Source organism: Argiope bruennichi, chromosome X2 (genome assembly GCF_947563725.1).
Source record: "Argiope bruennichi chromosome X2, qqArgBrue1.1, whole genome shotgun sequence".
NCBI lineage: Eukaryota > Metazoa > Arthropoda > Arachnida > Araneae > Araneidae > Argiope > Argiope bruennichi.
This window is the reverse complement of record NC_079163.1, coordinates 59587382-59605264: the sequence shown is the minus strand read 5'-3', so window position 1 is coordinate 59605264 and position 17883 is coordinate 59587382. Positions and strand designations below refer to the sequence as shown.

Sequence of the window (17883 nt, the reverse complement as noted above, 5' to 3'; positions counted from 1 at the left end):
CGAATTCCAAAAAAATTTTCAAAAGCCTATCTTTTTTAGTTTACTAGAAAGTAATTTTTTTCTACTTTCTAATCTCGAATTTATAATTCATTGTTTTAAATATAATAGAGCCTTGGAATCAATTTTTTTTCAACTTCACCACCAGGTGGTGTTATTAAATCTAAATTCTTTTAATTATATTAATTGACTAATAATTAAACTTTGAAAATAAAGCAGTGTGTTATCATCGATAGCAAACAATTATGCAAAATTTAAAATTTTAAACACATCAAAACGTGAGTGAACAGTCGATTATTAAATTTCCTCTTCAAAGAAATTCATGAAATGCTCATGTTAAATAACAGAATATGAATTTTCAATTTTCCCATTGATAATTTGTAATTTTTATAAATCCAATTGAACGTAAGGAACAGAAGTAAACAAGCATCTAGTTTTCAATATATTTGCAAAAAACTAAATTGAAATTTCTTCGATTTATTTATTCGGTACTCTCTTTTATTTAATTTGGCTTGTTTCTTGTTTCTAAAGAGGGAAATATGAATTGATTTTCCACTCATTTCTCAGTGACCTAGAATTTTGAAATTTTTCACATTTGTATATTCTCGATATGAATACGCTATTCCAATATTTTCAGAATCTAATTATCAAATAATTTAATTAAATTTTGAACATGTTCCAGAGATACTATCATAATGAATTTGAGAAAAAAAATAATATCTAGATTCCATAACTTTTCTTTTAAATGAATTATAAATAAAGTATCAGAAATAACGAATAATCAATTTTTTTAAAAAAAATCAAGAGTACAAGAATAAAAATGAGTTTTTATAATTATTTTTATGAAATTTCTTATTTTATGTTTAGACAAAATGACGAAATCGCACCAAAATAACTTCAAATGAAATGTCACTATCAGATTTTCGGAGAAGCATGTTTTCTTCGAGGGTGAAAATGAGAACAAGATATAGTAGGTAGAGTTTCCTCATATAAATGAGAAGCATCACTTCGATGCTCTTCACTTTTTCCTTGCTACTGCACTTGGCTCATTCCTTTTCTTAAGGTTCACTTGTTCCTTTTCTTAAGGTTCACTTTGTTTCGGTAAGTACTTAAAGTGCATTAATGAATGAACACTCAAACTATATTAATAACAGTTTTTCTTGTATTTAATTCTTTAACTTTATCTTTAGTTTCTAACAGTAATTAACATTTCGAAATATATAAGAAACAAAGCGAGCTTAAAATTTACCGTTTCCAAGATACAAAATTTATACTTTCTCTTTGATTTGTGACTTCTCTTATTGGTAATATTTTGGATTAATTTAATTCATATTTCATTCATTTTTTTCTTGTTATTTTCTTTTATTTGTGTTATTTTGAGTCACTTGACACTATAAACGAAAATTTCTGTAGCGCATAACCACAAATAAATAAATAAAAACGATTTTTAATATACTGAATAAACCCATTATTTCCTTTTTGACGCTTTTTTTAAATGCTTTATTATCAAAAAAAATCGCTATTTCAATTAATTTCTTAAAATAAACCCATTTCAATTTTAACTTGTATGTCGAAAAAATCTCTCACAAAATCTAATCGTTAACTTTTACCTTCACCTTTTTTTTACCAAGTAATTTTGATATCTCTAAAAGATTTCTGTTTCATCAAAATTGGGGTAATTTTACTTTCGAAGCTCTATTACTACTGTTTCAATTAGAATTTCTTAAAAATAATCACTTTAACCATGATTTGAAATTCTTAATTTAATCTGTTTTCAGTAATATATTAAAACAAAAATAACTAAAGTTTTTTTTTTCACTACGACTCCTTTATACATGCATATATATATAAATAAAAAGGTAAAATCTTAATTATAACACAAAGCAGTAATAAATACAAGCAGTAAGAACACGCGAATGTAATAAAATAAGAGACACAAAGTATTATTAACACAAAATTATAATAATACTGAAAATTAATAAAATAATAATAGCATAATTTTATCAAATTTTATATATATATATAAAGAATTATTTTTAAATATTTGCAGTAAAATCTGATGATGTAGAAGTAAGTAATTTGAAATTATAAAATGTCGTATATGAGCATACAAAAATATTGAAATATAGCATTAATTTTAATGCGACGAAACGTCTTAGATATAATAAAATTGCATATTTCAACTCTCATTCTTTTTTTTCCCCCCTTCAAATTTTCTCATTCTTTACTCTTTTTTTTTTTTTTTTTTTTTTTCTCATTCTCATTTTTTCAAAATGACAGTGTCTCGAAACCAACGAAAATCGAAGCGACAAATTCAGCAAAATGTTCTTATTAAAATCTAATAGTTTAATGGTACGTTCAAATAAAATTTCTCAATTTCTCAGTAATTAGACTAAAAATTTGTTTGGCAGTTAAATATATTATTTTTCATATTGCAATAAAAGTTTGTTGGTAATTTCTGCACTTTTCGGTAAGATGTATATAAAATGTATTAAAATATTGCAAACCTTCAAATTAATCCGCGTATTAAAATATAAAACTATAAAACTATGATTAACTATTTTTGTATATGATATATACAAAGAGAAACTATTTCAATAATAAAAAAAAATCTTTTATAAAATTTTGTCAATTCCCCGCTTTTTTCGGACTCTTTGGGTCCAAAACATTTGCAGATTTTATAAAAATTTTTGGTGAAATTTAAATATAATTTGAGATGCTCGAAATTTATAATTATTTATCTGAAAAATATTTGATAGCAAGATTCTCGGAGCATCTGAAACTAAACATTCGACACAATTTCATATTTGAATCTTTTTAAGCTGTGATATGATTTTTATTTTATTAAAAATTATTTATATTATATAAAGGCAGCAGTCTTTATAACCATGATTTAATTTTGGAAAGTATCACTTCAAATAATATTTTTCTCGGTATAAGAATGATGCTAATAGAGAAGATATGCTAAGTGTTTAGAATGGAAACATTAAAATAAAATTTGCTCAGCGTATAAAATATTTTTCCGGATAAATCTGTTTCCCAAAACAAAGACATTGACCAGATTTCCTATTGTCCTTTGTTAGTTTTAAATTTCTATGCGAGTCGAAAATTTCTTATATTTATTTTTTCTTATTAAAAATGTACATATTCATAAGGAAAATCAGCTTCAAAGTATTCATAGTTTGGAAATTTATTGGCATCAAATAATATCGATTGCTGTAATAGCTGTCATATATTAAAATAAAGGAACAAATTAAAAATTAATGTCCAAGTGTCGAAATAAATTACATAAATCGTTTATGTCTCATCTTTTTATTGTTTTCAAACATTTTTCATTTTTTCAGCAACCATGAGGCTGTTATTAATATCTTTCTAGTTTTTTTTATTTATTTTTTATTGGAGTAATAATAATGTGCACCAGTTATTTAACTATTGATTTACAAGTTATAGCTCAGCAAACAACTGGCTTTTTTCATTTTATTATTATTGATACACATAGTTCATTATGAAAAGGTTTTGAAATATGACATATAAAAGCTTTTGTTTCAAACACACCATTAAGTTAAGACTAAAGAAAATGCAATTATTATATCAATTTTTAACATTCCTTTTTTTTTTAGAAACATGAAATACTGTTAGCTGCCTTTGACGATTAATAAGTTCTCTAAGATTAATGTTGTTATAAAGTTCAATTAAATATTTTTGTAACTTATTCCTGCTGTTTTCCTCAGTAAAATGTTTTTTTTTAATTCAAATTTTTATAGACATATAACTCGTACTCTTAGAAGACACAACGTTCTTTTCATTGTGCTACACATTTCCATACATCCAGTTATATCACAAGAAAATCTGTCCAAATGTTTAAAATAAGCGCACTTTCAAATGTTTTCACCGTTGCTTGATTATGAAGCTTAACCTCAATAGTAAAAACATATACCCAATAAACATTATATCACAAGAAAATGTGTCCAAGTGTTTAAAATAAGCGCACTTTCAAATGTTTTCACCGTTGCTTGATTATGAAGCTTAACCTCAATAGTAAAAACATATAACCAATAAACATTATATCACAAGAAAATGTGTCCAAGTGTTTAAAATAAGCGCACTTTCAAATGTTTTCACCGTTGCTTGATTATGAAGCTTAACCTCAACAGTAAAAACATCTAAACTTTATTAAAAGTATGCTTTCAAACTTCCTCAGCTTGGAAAAATAAGCCACATTTTTATTTCTGGATCACAAATAATAGAAAAAAAAAGGATAAAATATTAGTAGCAACAATGAAAACGATTTGAGTTTCACTTCTACAATTATATACTTTATCGCAAAAGATGCTTAAATTATTTTTAAATTATTTGAAAAATATATGGTAATAAAACTGGTATCATACAAAAGATATTTTTTGAATTTTTAGATGATATAAAAAATGTTTTTGTGCTGAAATATTTTGGGAAATTATCACGAAAAAACGCAAAATTTTTTTGAATATTTAATTAATTAAAATTTACAAAACGTTACTCCAAGGTGCATATTGTTACCCTTCAAAGCATATATGTAACAAGTTTGGTATGTCTAGGTCAAACAATCTGGCCTATAGAACGCCAGCACATACACAGTCGCACACACAATCATCTTTAATTATTAGTACAGATTTATGTATGTCAATTTTTTTCAGTCTAGATTTCCTTCTAACAGCTAACTAAAATTTGCAGTCGCGAAAAATGTCTAAAAATACTATATTCTAACATACAAATGCTAGAAATTTTACTTTTAGGTTAATCAAACATTAAACTGAGATGTTGACAGTTTGATACACAGAGCTCCTATATTTAAGTTCTGTTGCAAATAAGTATGTTAAAATTATCTTAGAAATAAATAAGTATGTTAAAATTGAAACTTTATTATTTTCATGCAATCGATAATGTCGAAATTATAGTTGCATTTAAATTTTCTTCCAGTGTTTGAGGAATTCGAAATCAAAGTATGACGGTTTCCCTAATTATTTATGACGAGTGAAGTACAGATGACTTTAAGAAAATGGCATTTTGGCGTTTGATTGCTTTTGATGATCAAAAGGAATGCCATTTATAATTGAATTCCTTAATATAATATGCAATAAAGGGGACAACCCTCTTCATTTTGAATCGTGCTCAGGTCATGAACTAGCATTCCATTCTCCAGTTTCCAAACCGCATGAAAAATGACCCTCAAAACCCAGATTGAATGGAATCGATGATCTCAAACATATCACTCAATGCCAAGTAGATGTGTTTATTTGATAGACAGGTACTCGAATCGATTTTCCTACTTCATTAATCGGAATATTCTTTATTAATCGGAATATTCTTCCAAAAAGAGATTCATGAAAATATTGAGAATATGGTTTCGGAATTTTATTAATAGGAATATTCTACTTCATTAATCGGAATATTCTTTATTAATCGGAATATTCTTCCAAAAAGAGATTCATGAAAAAATTAAGAATATGGTTTCGATCTTAAAGTCATACAATAAAAGAAATCATAAAACTTCGCAAACATTGCATTTCTTTAATGGAATTCATGATATATTTTTATGAAATTTCATCATGGATGAAAAATAATATTTTGTAATTATTTAAAATCTTTTATAAAAAAAACATCTTTATAAAGCTTAGCATAGATTCTTTATAATATAAGTAGATAATTTTGTAAATTCAATTAATGCAAAATGTTTACTCGGTGAAAAATGTCATACTTTAAAAGTGAATAATGTTATTTGCAAGCACTGAGACTACGAATAAAACTTTATTTACAACTGAAACACTACAAATAAAATATAATTTACCGATGAACAGTGACTAATTCAGCTGTCTTACATTTTCTCACTATTTTTTTTAAATAAAAAAAGATTTTTTAAGCATAATTTTCATCACTTTGCTTGAATTCAAACAGCTTCAATAAATCTGTCATTTGTTTTTAGTCAACAATAAAGATATTTTTATTTCTGGCTAATGTTGTTTGATGATATTGTAGCTATGGAAAAAAAAAATGTTTATAAGTACTGTGCATTCTGTTTAAGCTAATATTTCTTTTATAGGAATAACTTAAATGTCCTCGAAACAAGTAATTTTCCTCTTTATTTTAGAGGCTTGCAAGGGGAATTTTTAGGATCAGGTTTATTCAAAATAACTAATTTGCCTCGTAGAAATGAAATAAAAATCTAATAAAATGTTATATTTTACAAACCTGTGAGTACAAAAGAAATAGACACTTTGCCAATTACGCCACTTACATACAAAGATATAAGGAAATTCTTAACCTCAATTGTTGGTTTAAATTCCAATGGCAACTTATTCAACAGGCTTTCATTGCACGTTTGAAATTTGTAAAGGAAGACTGTTGATTTTAAGACTACAGCACTGCAAGCAGATGGTTAAATTCCTGTGTGTTGAGTAAGATGTCTGTTAGACGATTCTTAGCTTTTATCAGAATAGTGAGAAACGTAAAAATCAGATTAAATGGAAACGAAAATTTCTGATTAAGATCTAGTAAATGAATATTATACTTTATAACCTCAAGTGCAAAAAATAAATTCTATAATTCTTACATATTGTATTTCATAGTACTTGCAAATAACATATTAATTCGTACGCGATACCTGCAAATAATCCTTTAAAAGTTGCTATTCTAAGTTCGGTATTATCATTTGCAAGAAAATATGATTTTCAAATTTTTTTTTTTTTTTTTCTGAAAGACACAAATATATGAGAAAAAAAATAGATAGCCTTTGATTTCATTTACCTACCACAAAAAGCCAGTCATTAATAGATATAATAAAAGTCAGTCAGTAATCATTAATATAATAATTAATAGATTTTTGATAAGCGAAACTTCATTTTTGTTCCTATAAACTTATTGTTTTCCGTTATTTCAATGCAATAAGTGAGATAGATTTTCTAACAACATAAAGAATTTCCAATAGTCTAGCATTACACTGACAGATTTTTTCTTTTTTTACGTTAAAAAAATTTTATATTCAATCATAAGTTCAAATATTCGAATTTCTGTAACATAATTATGGCATGCTAAAATATCCATATATTTATAATAAATACACAATTTAGTGTAAACGCGTATTAAATAAAATGAAAATTCACATCTATTCGACTAGAATCATTTGCACGACATTAATATGAATTCATGTACAGCTAATTGAATAAATTCACTTTATTTAGGTATCTCGTAAAGAACTATTGGAATAAAAACGCAAGTATAATTTTCTAGCCTTAGGCGCTTGCATCAAATATGGCTTAGCCTTGTTTTGAATCAGGCAATAAAAGAAAAAGAAAACTCTTCGGTAATAAGTTCACGTTTTTATAATATTCTTGATCTAGAAACTATATCTAAAGAGAAATTCTTTCCAAATTATTGAATTAAAAATGATCCAATAATGAGGACATGAATTTAACTATCAACCCTTAAATAAAATGAACAAGCATTAAAAATAAAGTTAACTATAACGCCTCTTATTTTTCAGGAACGCACTCATCATGAAAATAAAACTTTCATAATATTTTACGTCATATTTATCGTTTTTTCCCATATCATTCTTAGAAATGATAATTCAATGTTTTGAAAATATCTTGATTCCGTTTCTAAATATTATCCAAAAAATGACTGTCATTATTGTCTGTGTTTTCTAGTTTTATGACTCAGCAAATATATTTTTTTAACTTCCATTTGAAAAAGAAAGGTAAAAGTATCTTCCATGAAATTAGTTCTAAACACCACATAAATAATAGTTTAATTTTCATTATAATCACTTCAAACAGCGAGATATATATAAACAAATACTGAAGATTATGTTAGAAGTACTGCTAAACCTAAGTGGCATTATCTTTCCAACTTTATTAGTATGTTTGTAAAAGAAAACCTTCTTTCTCAGAAAATTATCTCTTAAAATATAAAGTGAATTTATTTGGTTATGTCTATTTCAGCTTAATATTCATAAAGCGTTGATAAATGCTTAATCTTTGTTACGATATCATTTATTGAATGATTAAAAAATTTTAATTATTCCAACAATATTCCGAAAATATACAGAAAAGTAGACAGTATTAAAAACCACGTTTTCACTACCTTATAGCACACATTTATATTTAGAAAAATGTTTTAAAGGCTGCCGATCATTTCTCTTAATATTTAATATAATTTCAAAGTAAATAATTCAGTGTTAGCATTAAAAAAACATCCATAGTTAATCTAATCCAAAACCGACAGTTCCCTTTGTTTCTCTTTCCCTTAACTAATAATTCTTATCTTCTGAATCAAACCATATTAAATTACCTATAATTTCTCTTTTTCTTGATTATTTCAATGTATCTAGTCTGATTCACAAACACTTAACGACACTGACACCACAGCTCACTTCGAACTGTGACACAACTGTTTGAAATATTTCACTTCAAATCGAAATATGAGAATCGATTAATTAAGTGTAATTATCTCATAACTCTTATTCTCGGTAATTTTTTAACTCGTGTGATCAATTAGTTAACTTTTATGTTGAGAAATATAAGATGAATCATTAAAATACCAATTTTCTCTTCTGCGTATAAGGGTAAATCAACTCCTTTGGCGCGATTTTGAAGTTTAAGTGAATTTTTTAAATTTATTCCAGAATATGTAGGCAATATATAAGTGTTTGGGCTCATTTTGATATTTTGGTATTTGGTAAAATATGCATGTTCCTTTAGTTAAAAATTTCTATAATATTTCGTACCATCTGGAAATTATCTTCCTTATTACCATTGAGCCAGAACGAAGAAAAGAAGTTATCGCTGAATTAAGCAGGTTCTGGGTTCTGTTTAAGGCCCTGTAATAGAGGCGTTATGATTAAAAGCTCCGCTACCGACGATAGGATTTACCTCTTTGGAAGAAAACCTGGATGAAAGTTCGTAATGAAGTATGTTTTCCATGGCAGTCCAATCATTCAGTTTATGATATATCTTTGGAATGAACATCATTTCTTGAATGGTAATTAAACTATTCAATCCATTCAATATCATCATTTCCAAATAAATAGCTGCATATTTTGTTTCTATTTTGAAAGATGTTTTGACAAATCATAAATGTATGTAACTTTCATTTAACATTTACTTATATTTTTAGGTAAAGAACATGGCATCCAAAAGGAAAATTCTCGTTATTGGAGGAGGCTTCAGTGGATTATGCTCTATAAAATGCTTGAAGGAAGAAGGGTATGATCCCGTATGCTATGAAAAAACTTCCAACTTTGGCGGCACATGGTATTACAGAGAAGAAACTCCAATGGGCATTCCTTCCATAATGCCAACCACAATCATAAATCACAGTAAAGAAATGGGGGCTCTCTCTAACTACGTGCCTGACAAAAATTATCCGAATTACTTGAGGCATCATGAATTGCTCAAATTGATGACAGAAATGGCAGAAAAATTCGACTGTTTGAAGCACATGGTTTTCAACAGAGAAGTCACTCAAGTGAAGCGCTCGAATGATTACGAAGAAACAGGGAGATGGGAAGTTACAGTGAAAAATACGGAAACTGGAGAAGTGACGGAAGAAGTTTTTGATGTCGTTTGGCTAGCCGTCGGTCATATAACTTATCCTAAGATGGGTCATTATCCTGGAATGGATAAGTTTCGCGGAACAATTATGCATTCTCATAGTTTAAAGAGAGTGGATAAATTCCAAGACAAAAAGGTAGTAGTCATTGGAATTGGCTGTTCTGGGTTGGATGCTGCTGTGGAAATTAGCAATGTTGCTTCACAGGTAATAATTTTAAAGTTACTTTAAATTCTATTAAGTGTAGCTATATGATAACTAAAAAATAACAAGGTAAAAATATTTTCCGTAACGTAATAAACAACGTAAATAACAATGTAAAAATAATTTTCTGGTTGTTGCGACTTTCTTTTACCATTTTTAAGTGGATATTCGGAGATCTCTCACCCATTGTTTACTAAGAAAGAATATTATTTAATTAATATTTTCATTGGCAAGCGCAACTAACGATATCGCGCTGTAAACACTGCATTTTTGTCCACTCTTGATAGGTGCAAAATAATGGTTCAAAAGAAATAACAAGGTGTGCAGGCCTCTAAAGAAGTTTCTTGCATTGAAGATATTGACGGGATGAAAGAATGGTGCTAAACACTGGTGGGGCTGGTCGAAATTTTAATGTGCCTTCTTTCTATAGACTAATACTTATAAATTATCTTTCTAATGCTTATAATAAAAATAAATGTGTGTGTGTGTGTTGACCCGCCCGATTCTTTGATTTACAGCTACCAAATTTGTCACATATATCTCGGAGGCAGGGAATGTGCTCCTAGGAACGATTTTTTTTAATTAAAATTAATTTTTAAAAAATAATTTGAATACAAATTAAGCGAAATTTCGGAGTTCCTTCGCGATAACTTCCGAACATATTATCACACAAATATAATTTTTACATCAAATTAAAATTTTTAAAAATTAAAATTATCTAATAAACATGACCTAAATGAAATAAATAATTATATTTTAGGTAGATTGAATCAGTTCTGATGAATAACGAATTTTAAATTTCTATAGGGATCCTCTGCTGTAATTCATACTTAATAAAGTATTCTTGAGACATTAGTATTATAAAGAAAGAAGTTCCTCTTTTTTGCAATTAAATTGCAGTTATGAAATTTTGAATAATTCTGTTCCATAAAAATAAGTCCCCTCCATCGACCTTTTGAAGGTAATGCTCCATTCCGCTTGGACATACCCCAATACTGATTATCTAAAATTATGTAATTGTTGATTGTCCTAAAATAATGATATTAAAAGCTTTATAACTCAGTCAGGCTTGATCTCAGAAGACTGAAACGTTAGACTATCAAGATAATTTCACTGAATATGATTTATGGGATCGAAGGACTGCATAAAATTTAGACTTCATAATTGTTTCTAGAAATACATTTATTGAATGAAGTAAAATAAAATATTATTTACAGCATTTAAATCTTTTTGAAGGTAAAACTAAGCTTCATGATGAATCCGAAAATTTTTTTTATTGAAAATTATTGGAAATATTGCATAAATTATTTAAAAAATTTTCTGTAGTGTACATAAGATTACAGTGCTGAAGAATTCGATTTTCTGTAGTCATACTTTCAAAAATAGGCTTGGTTTGAACAAAAAAATAAAAAGTTTTCGCATTTATTGAAGCCTTTTCTCTTCCATTTCAAATTTAAATTTAAATCTTACGGGAGCAAACGGAAAATTAGAGATATGTAATGCAATGTAGTAATAGTATGCAGTGAATATCGTAAGGCTTCTATAATAATATGAATTATATGACTATCAAAATTCGAAGTTAAAAAATATTTTCCTGAAGAAACAATTAAGAGACTAAGGTACATAAATATTTAACTAAAAATTTCAGACAGCTGGTTAACCAGCTGGTCGCCAAAGGCAACTAGTACAAAAATATTTGAGAAAATACTCTTGACAAAAAGCATTTTATTAAAATTTTCCAAATGACTAGTTTCATTTGAATTTCCCTTTTTATTAATGGTTCAGTGATTCCCATTATTATTCAAATATTCCAAGTGATGAAAATTTTTCTAACGAAAATGGATTCTTGAGTGAAAGAAGAAATATTTGAACTTAATCCATCCCATTCGGACCCATTCCCTAAAAATTATAAACCAGTTTAGATGAAGTGATTTTTTTTAATATTCTATGTCCTCGGTGTTACAGGGTGAGGAAAAAAAAAAACAACCCTCGGACAAAGTTATTGCGTTATAGAATAGATGTTAACTAATTTGTGTTCATTTCTTTTTGTCTGCCACTTCAATTACAAGATATTTTATAATGTATCTTTTAGTTTACGTATTATTTTTTGGTTTTTTACAATGTCAAGCAAAAGATCTGCTATTTTAGAGCAATGAAAACAACAGAGTGAGATCGTTCGTTTGCTTAATGTGTATACGCAAATCCGATGGTTTCCCTGAGAAAGATCGCTCGTGAAATGGAAATAAGTGACCGATCAGTGAGACGAAAGGCAAAAACAGAGCTTGGACTAAGTTCCAAAAAGTTCAGCTTCTCACTGAAGAAAATAAACTCGTGCAGCTCTAACGATGCCGAAAACTTTTCGAGGCCGGCCACATGTCAGAGCTGGGAAGATTCTTCATTAATGCGAAGCTCTTTATAGCTCAAAGAGCTCATAACTCCCAAAACGATTGGATCTGGTCTGTAGACATTCCAAGCATTTCAGCAATTGTTGAACATCGCCGACATCCTAAGCCGCTCACTGTATCGGGCCGAATTTGCGCAAGCGGCAAAATACCTCGGGGTTTTGTGGATGAGGGCTTTCAAATAAATCAAAAATTGCACCAGTGGGACATTCCAGAAGCTTTTGTACTTCCAAGAGCTAAAATGCTCTTCAGAAAAGTAAAGTGAACGTTTCTACAAGATTCCGCACCAGCTCACAAGGCCAAAAAGACACAAGAGTGGTGCAAGGCGCATTTTTCGGACGTAATATCATCTGGGGAGTTGGCACAAAATTCGTCGAATCTCAATCTTATGAACTTACCGTGTATGGTCCATTTTGGAATCTAGGGCTTGTATTAAACCATAAAAAAGTTTGGACTCTCTAGAACTATCGCTTCGACAGGAATGGGGTAGATAAAAGGTAGAAGACTTGCGGCCCATTGCTGATAAATTCAATAAGCGTTTGTGCCTCTGCATCGCTGCAAAAGGCGGCCACTTTGATACCGATTGAATTTATTTATTAGTAAAAGTCTATTATTAGTAGTATTTGTTATATATATATATATATATATATATATATATATATATATATATATATATTTAATAAAGTTACACTAAAAATTGTTTGTCCGAGTTTTTCTGCCGCACCCTGTAAAAGAAGGAAATCAAACTCTATTATATTCATCTGATAGAGAATCAAAAATGATTGAAAGATAATTGTAGGCGCGGGGGAGGGTAATAAAGTCGATAGAAAAGGCTAGATTTTCTTAATTGGAGAATTTAAAACAGTTGTATTAGTTTTAAAGTTAAATTTTGATGATGATAAAGAGATGGTGTTTATTATGATGGTAAATGAAGATGAACCTGGAAGTGTAAGCTGCAAATACTAATAGTAATCCTTTATTCTTAACCGAAATATTAATGTAATGATAAATATCAGACTATATAAGAATTTTTTTAAAAAAAAAATTCTGGAAAAGGATACATTTTACCCTGAAAGGATATAGTACAAACTAGCAATAAATTATGTAATCTGACAGAACAACATTGACCACTATAACCGCATCACAAACATTCGTCATATGAATATGACTTTGTAAATATAATATTGCTTGAAAAGAAGGTTATTTTTAGCGGTTTGTAAAAGGAATACATCATTGAAACATCGCTTTTCCTATTGCGTTATCCTTTAACTAGCTACGTCAGCCTCATATATTGTGTAGGAAAAAACTATACTCCAAGATAGGTCAACTTAAGACTATAGTGAATGAAAAATTTTATATACATAATTTTAAATTTATCGTCCATTTCTATATTTATTGTAATTTAACGCTAGTGTATAATATACACAGTTCAAATTTTATCATTACTGAGTGTTGATACTTTAATTATTATTAATTTTAAATATTGAAATTTCACGTTTTCTTGATCACAATATAACAATATGAAAAAATAATTGATGTAATAAATTCATTATTCTTTTTTTTTTTTCCACATTTTACTTTTTATTTATAAATTTAAATATTTTAACACGTTTTTGATTAAGTCGGTATTCTTCAAGTTTAAAAAGTAAATCATTGCTGAATACTCCGCTCCGCCCGAAGGTACACAGAAAAGTCTGATGGATCGGACCAACATTGGCGGGAACTAAGGTTGAGTCCTAAGGGTCACCGGTCATGGTACAACCCCTTTGTAGGAGGCACGTCCAGACATCGGAAGAATGTAGCCACCTCACACCATTTATGCACCCACCAGAGGGGGCGAAGAACAACAACCATTCCAAAAGCTTTTCATCCTCTTGTCTGAAGTGCCCTCCGGGGGTATATTTAAAAGCGAAAATGAAAACTTGGTTGATAATCAAACTGAAAATGAAAGAATTTGGGTTTAAATGTAATATGCAAAAAAAAAAAAAAAAAAAAGTTATTCCATCCAGCAACTTCCCCTTTTTGTTTTGAAAGCGAAATCATATAAATCAGTTGACTTGTCCATAGTTAAAAGAATAAATCTGCCGCTGATCATAGCCAAAATCAGATAGAGAGTAATTATAAGACACGTAGAAACATGAACTAGTCTTTCTGGCATGAGGTAGCCGCACCGTTTTTTTAGCATTGTCAGATTAATCTGTCTTAGACTATGAGATGAAATGTTTTCTTTGGCCATTACTATAAATGTATTAGTAACTAGAATTTGCATAGCAGATGAATAGTAATGATTCAGAATACGACACTCAATAATATTAAAAATATACAGAGAAATATGTGAATTAAATTGTGCACATGTATTTTAAATGCGAAAATGAATTTAGGATGCTATTCTTTACAAAAAAAATACAGAAGGGTAAGCATTAGAGTTTACTTGTCAGTAGATAAAAGAAATTGGTATCATTTTATCTGTTTGAAAAATAATAACAAAATACAAAAATGATGATATATCTCTTTATTATGGTGGTTTTACTATTTTACAACAAATGTGAGTATTTTCAATAGACAGTTTTTCATTTATATTCAAGAGATTTGTTTAGATATTTTGAAATAAACATTATTCCTTTTATTTCAGGTATATCTAAGTACACGAAATGGAGCTTGGATTCTTCCAAGAATTGGATCATACGGATTACCATTCGACTACACAGTGCTTCGCAGATACGTCAGTATCATTCGGTCTTTGGTTGGCTACAAAGCGCTCAGCTGGTATTTGGAAACATGTCAAATTAACAAAAAATTTAGTCACTTTCTGTATAATCTTCGCCCGCATTATCCAGCTTTAGCCAAAGATCCATCCATAAATGATATTATTCAATTGAAACTATTATCAGGTTCGGTTGTCTTACGTAAAGATATCAAATGCTTTACCGAAAAGGGAGTTATCTTTGAAAACGAAACGCATGTCACCGAGATAGATGCGGTCATAATGGCCACAGGATATCAGTGGCAATTTCCATTTCTTGAGAAAGGTACACTGGCTGTCGAAAATAATGTAATCCATTTATATAAATGCATATTTCCTCCCCAGTTAAAGCATGCAACGCTGGCTATCCTTGGATTCATTTTGCCATTTGGACCAGGCTTTCCTCTTGGAGAAATGCAATGCCGTTATGCTGCCCAAGTGATCAGTGGCAAATGTAAACTTCCGACTAAGGAAAAGATGATAGAAGACATTCAAAATCGCCACGAAAGAAACCTTCAGAGATATGCACCGTCAGATAAAATGTCGATCAGAGTCGATTACATTGAATATATGGATGAAATAGCTACCGAAATGCGTTGTAAGCCAAATATATGGAAAATACTCGTCACTGATCCCAAATTATTTTGGGCACTCATTTTTGGCCCATCTCTACCATATCAGTATAGACTCGAAGGTCCTCATAAATGGGAAGGAGCAAGAGAAGCAATTCTCACTGCTCCAGAGAGAGTTCGCTTTCCACTATCTAGAGGACAAATCACATCAACAAAAAAATCATTAATTACAAAATCGTATTTTAAATATTTTGCTATAATTTTATTAATGGCCTTTTGGTTGACTCAAGCTGAAACTTCTTTGAAGTTTATTTTTTGTGCTTTGGTATTTTCTCTCATTATGAGTTGCCAAGGATTATACAAAAAATATCTTTTAAGCTTAATTATATTGCCTTTCTTGGTGAAATTTCAAGGATTTCTTCCCAGCTATTTGATAACATTATTTGTCCCTATATTTCTGACAACCGTAACATTTTTAATAAAAGTTTAGTAAGCACAAAAGAAGGATTAGAGGCAAATGAAACAGGAAAACATATTCACAGAGACTGTAGAATTCTATAACAATGTAGCCCAAATTTTTGTTATGGTTCAAGCAATGCTAATTAAATTGTTAGCAAGCATATTAAGCATGAAAAATAATAAGCCCGTTTAACTCGATAAAATAAAATGCCATTACATAACGTATAAGAGCTTCAATAATTTTCAAATGAAGAAACATAGTTTATATGAATCCAGTTCGACGTCGTTATGAAATAAATAACAAAATACACGATATAGTTGTTTTCTCTAAACTATACAGAAAAAAAAATTGGATGATATATTTGTCTGAAATTAATTTATCCCTGTTAAGTAAATTGTGCTATGGATTGCCGTAAATTCGATTTTAGATAGTAAATTATAAGTATTTAGGTGTAGTTGTCCATATTGAATCCATAAGATGACAATTGCTTCCTAATAAAAGAAATTTCCATCTAGAAAGTAATTTCAGTTTTTCTCCGAAAAATTCTCATGTCCAAACAATAATTTAACTCTAGAATGTTTGTACACATAATAAAGCTAAGAATTACACACACATGCATAAAAGCGCAAAATTATTAGCATTATAAAGTAGGTTTTTGGATTAGTAATTTGATATATATATATATATATATATATATATATATATATAGATAGATAGATAGATAGATATAGATATAAATAGATAGATAGATAGATAGAACGGCATTCTTCTAAACGCAAGTTTTAAGCTAAACAACTTTTTAAAGGTCGTTTAGATTAAATAGTATAAAGTAATACAAAATAATTCTGCACATATGTATATTTTTTAATACTTGAAAAACTTTAAAAAAAAGTTTTTTTTTTTTTTTTTTTTTTGCACTAAATCTGATTCTTTTTTTTTTTTTTTCAAATATTCTCATTCAATAACAAACTCTTAGATTGAAACAGCTTTCAAAGCATAAAATAGTTAAAGAATTAGCATGGGATTGAAAAAAAGTTTATCAATGGGTATTAGCATTTGCGAATTATAGAAATCTAATTACGAATGCATATTTTTTAGGAAGGGGGAGGGAGGGATTTTAGATTGCTTTCAAATTTCAAAAACTATGCAACTGCACAATAAATCATCTTAACACAGAAATTTGGTTTATTCCCAAGATAATATTACAAATAAAGCATATACGAAATTCAGTCAAATATTTGAAACTGAATTACAGTTACTTTTCCTTATTCAACAACATGATCCTATCTTGATTTGCACATTAACTCGAAATTTGTTATTCTCAACGATAGAAAATATGTAAAATAATTTTGAAAAATTGTGGCTGTCAAGTTTGAAAAAAAAGCTTGTATATTTTCAGCGATCCACATTTTCAAAATCATGGCATTTCAATAAGCTTAATCTGATTGTGAGATTAATAACGTTAAATTAGTTGTTAAAACATTTATCTGCTTATAATTTATCTCTTCGTTGTTAAATTAACAATTGGTAAATAATTTTAGGAGCAGAAGAAGTATTTAAAAAATACTTTCCCTCTAACACGCCTCAAATTAATATTGAAAGATTTCTAAGATAAATTATGAAAAGTTCAAAAATATTAAAACTTTTATGAAGAAAAAAAGTAGGAGTCACAAGATCTATGAATAAACAAAATCGGTGACCTTTACTTCTTTTAGAGTAGTACCATCCATTATTACCAATTCCATGTTGGGAAGATATTAGTCATTTTTTTTCCCCTTTGTTTTCTTTTTTTCCTCTCTTTTTCAGAAACTCAATTCTCAATAAAAATATTCAGAAAAATTTACCCTTGGCTGCTTAATTGTGTTTCATGTATACACTTTTTTAAGCCAGTAAGAAATTGCCTCATTTTAAATCATTACG

The 17883-nt window shown here is 28.6% G+C and overlaps 1 protein-coding gene across 1 annotated transcript; it reads left to right on the top strand.

The window, feature by feature from the left end:
• The first annotated feature begins 977 nt into the window (after positions 1-977).
• Positions 978-16625, top strand: LOC129959919 (flavin-containing monooxygenase 5-like). The gene is made up of 3 exons (XM_056072821.1): positions 978-1098; positions 9148-9789; positions 14821-16625. The coding sequence occupies exons 2-3, from the start codon at positions 9157-9159 to the stop codon at positions 15991-15993; spliced, it is 1806 nt and encodes a 601-aa protein (XP_055928796.1). The 5' UTR covers positions 978-1098; positions 9148-9156; the 3' UTR covers positions 15994-16625.
• Positions 16626-17883: the final 1258 nt, after the last annotated feature.